This window comes from Triticum dicoccoides, chromosome 1B (genome assembly GCF_002162155.2).
Source record: "Triticum dicoccoides isolate Atlit2015 ecotype Zavitan chromosome 1B, WEW_v2.0, whole genome shotgun sequence".
In the NCBI taxonomy this organism is placed as follows: Eukaryota; Viridiplantae; Streptophyta; class Magnoliopsida; order Poales; family Poaceae; genus Triticum; species Triticum dicoccoides.
Window position 1 is genome coordinate 298,869,873 of NC_041381.1, and position 2,809 is coordinate 298,872,681.

Consider the following 2,809-nt stretch of genomic DNA (forward strand, 5'->3'; position numbering starts at 1 on the left):
TATGGGCATGCAATGTAACAAGATTCAGAGCACAAACATTTGTTATTTTTTTCGGGTGTGATCAGTTTCACAGTTGAAAAGAGACATTCGAGGTCATTGCAGATCATGGGAGCTGCTGGATTTGTTGTTAGCATGTTATGGCCGTATTAAGATGATCGAATAATTTTATTGCATCTGTATTAAGTTATGTTTCAGATTGCCTTTGCTAAATTGTTGTTGCCATGCTTTAGCTTTTTTTTTCTCGAATATGCACGAGTGTGCATACTATATATTAAAGAAAAGGATGGGGCCTTCACGTTGGAGCTACAAAGTGTTACATAGCCCCACTGCACCCATGCTTTAGCTATTTGGGCAAGGTTGTGTGATGAAATCTTGCCTGCACATGATGTACGTAACGAAATCTTGTCAAATCGGTACATCAAGTTTTTAATCATAGCAGCAGCCTCTTGGTGCACGGCTCGACAGGCTTCTATTCGGTCGGAGCGGCCGTGGCCGGTGGCAGACGGTACTGTGTGGCACGTGATGGCGGACCTTCCCTGTGCCATGGATACTGGATGTGAGCTGCCGGCATCCGTCATCCTGACCAAACTGTAAGGCCGGGCACTATGGGGCCAAGACGGTATTTTCCTTGAGCCCAATTACTATCCGTACAACCATGTGCTGGGATTAGACTGGGCCATGGGAAGCCCGGCCCGAAAAAGCCTGACCCGGCCCGGCCAGACGCTGCCCCGGGCCGGGCTCGGGCCTAGATTTTAAGCCCAAAGGCCGGGTTGGGCCTAGGCCCGTCGTTTTCATGTTTTTCTAAAAGTCGGGCCGGGCAGACCCGAAGCCCGACGAGCTTTTTACGTGTTCGGGTTGGGTTTGGACCCAGAAAACAGGCCCGATGGCCGGGCCTGGGCCTGGGTTTTTTGTGTCAGGCTTAGCTAGGCCCGGCCCAAGGCCCAGCCCCGAGGTATGGCCAGGTATAGTTGGGATCCCGATACAACGAGCGCTGCTGGGAGATAAAGTGAGCAGGCGAGCTCGTCCTCTCCTCTGAATATTCGGAGGCGTTTGGGTTTTCTCCCTTTTTGTCATTTTCTTACCGCCAACGAAATTTACCGCTTAAGACGACGTTACACAATATTAAAGCGGGAAGCGTTTGCGTTTTCTCTTTTTTTGACATTTTTTTACTGCAGCGAAATTTACCGCTTAACACGTCGTGAATATCTTTAACTGGGCCCAGTACTCACAACTGATCAGGATGAAGAAAAAGAGGAGCCAGTTGTTCACCTCCACCAGTCCATCCCTACCATGCCGCCACCATCGTTCGCCGCCGCAGTCCGCCACTGGCTGTCGCCCACGCAACTCCGTTGTTGCACTTGCACCCCCACCCACCTCGCCATCTTTCCGTTTTAGAAGGCGGCAGCACACCGCGGCGCGACGGAGGTGGAAAAAACAGCTAGTGCACGCGGCGACTTCCACAGGGCAACACTCCGTCCTCCATCCGAGCACGACCCGGTTGCTTGTGTCGGCTCTCCACGCCCGCGGCCCGTCCCTCCCTTCTCTCACGCCCACGGGCGTCCGCGGTGTTCCTTGGCGAGCGGCGGCCGCGGCCGTCCTTGCTATAGAAAGGTACGACCATGATGATCATGAGACACACATATAACTGTTTTGAGCGGGCCTCTTTATTGTTTTCAGGAATTTTCAGAATCAATGCTGCTTCTACCTCTATACTAATTGGCACCCCTCTTGGTATGGTCCAGTTTTGTTCAATACAAATTCACATGCTTGCTAAATCACTTAGTCCCTGTGTAAACATGTGTAGCTTGATTTTACATTACGCTTTGAACACAAAAGTTCATTAACACTCTATTGCCCATGTATGCAAATTTTACTTGGTCCATGGTCTCATGAAGAAGCAAGAAAGGGGACACCAAATAGAGCTCCAGTTTTTTTATCTATCTATATGTATAACTGATTAGCGCCACCCCTTCCAAAAAACAAAAAAGCTATCCTTCAAAAAGGAAAAACTGATTAGTTTTTTTTTGAGACACTCTTGCTAAGCTTTATTAATCTTTCAGAACGTTTACGGGTATGAAAGGAATTTCCCCCGGACGGCCTAACCAGACATGGCGGCCAAATCAAAGGGTTAAAGCATGCTTAGCAAGACTGCGAGCCTCGAAATTCGAGCTCCTATACTCATGGACTATGTTACAAGATGAGAACGCTCTCTTATTTCGTGCACTATAGCTCCATAAGTCGCTGATGAGTTGTGCGTGATGTCCTTCACCACCGTCAGGCAATCCCACGCAACTTGAATCTGCGTGACAAAAAGATCCTCTGCAATTGACAAACCCTCACGTACTGCCGAAGCTTCAAGAGTTGTTGGTTCTGCAATATATCTGAAAGTGATTGCAGAGGCTCCAAGAAAGTTACCACGTTGATCTCTGCCAACTACAACCACCGCTCCATGAGTACCATCTACTACCACTATAAAAGCACGAGATGGCGGAGAACCAAATCATCCTATCCATCAAAACCTGCAATCTGATGGTCTACATCTCTCCAGATACTAAACGCGTTTTATGCTTTAATTACCCACCGTGCCATTATGTTAATTAATTACCCACCATGCCATTGGGTTAATATCCTCACGAACATGTCCCGTCAGAAAAAAAAACCTCACGAACACGTCGTTGCCCCTCTCGCGACCATGCCGTCGGGGCAGTTTTGGCCACCGCCCCACCCCTCGCCCCACCTCTTCCCCAGATCCTCCCCGCCAGCCACCCTCCTCGACCCGTGCCTCCGTCTGCAGGCCGCCGCCGGACCG

At 49.7% G+C, this 2,809-nt stretch overlaps 1 protein-coding gene across 1 annotated transcript in view; it reads left to right on the forward strand.

The window, feature by feature from the left end:
• The first annotated feature begins 522 nt into the window (after positions 1 to 522).
• Positions 523 to 2,809, forward strand: part of LOC119350337 — a 4,668-nt gene continuing 2,381 nt past the window's right edge. The window contains exons 1-3 of the mRNA XM_037618217.1: positions 523 to 590; positions 1,240 to 1,611; positions 1,678 to 1,731. Of these exons, the coding sequence (XP_037474114.1) occupies positions 523 to 590; positions 1,240 to 1,611; positions 1,678 to 1,731 (494 nt within the window). The remainder of the gene's footprint in view (positions 591 to 1,239; positions 1,612 to 1,677; positions 1,732 to 2,809) is intronic.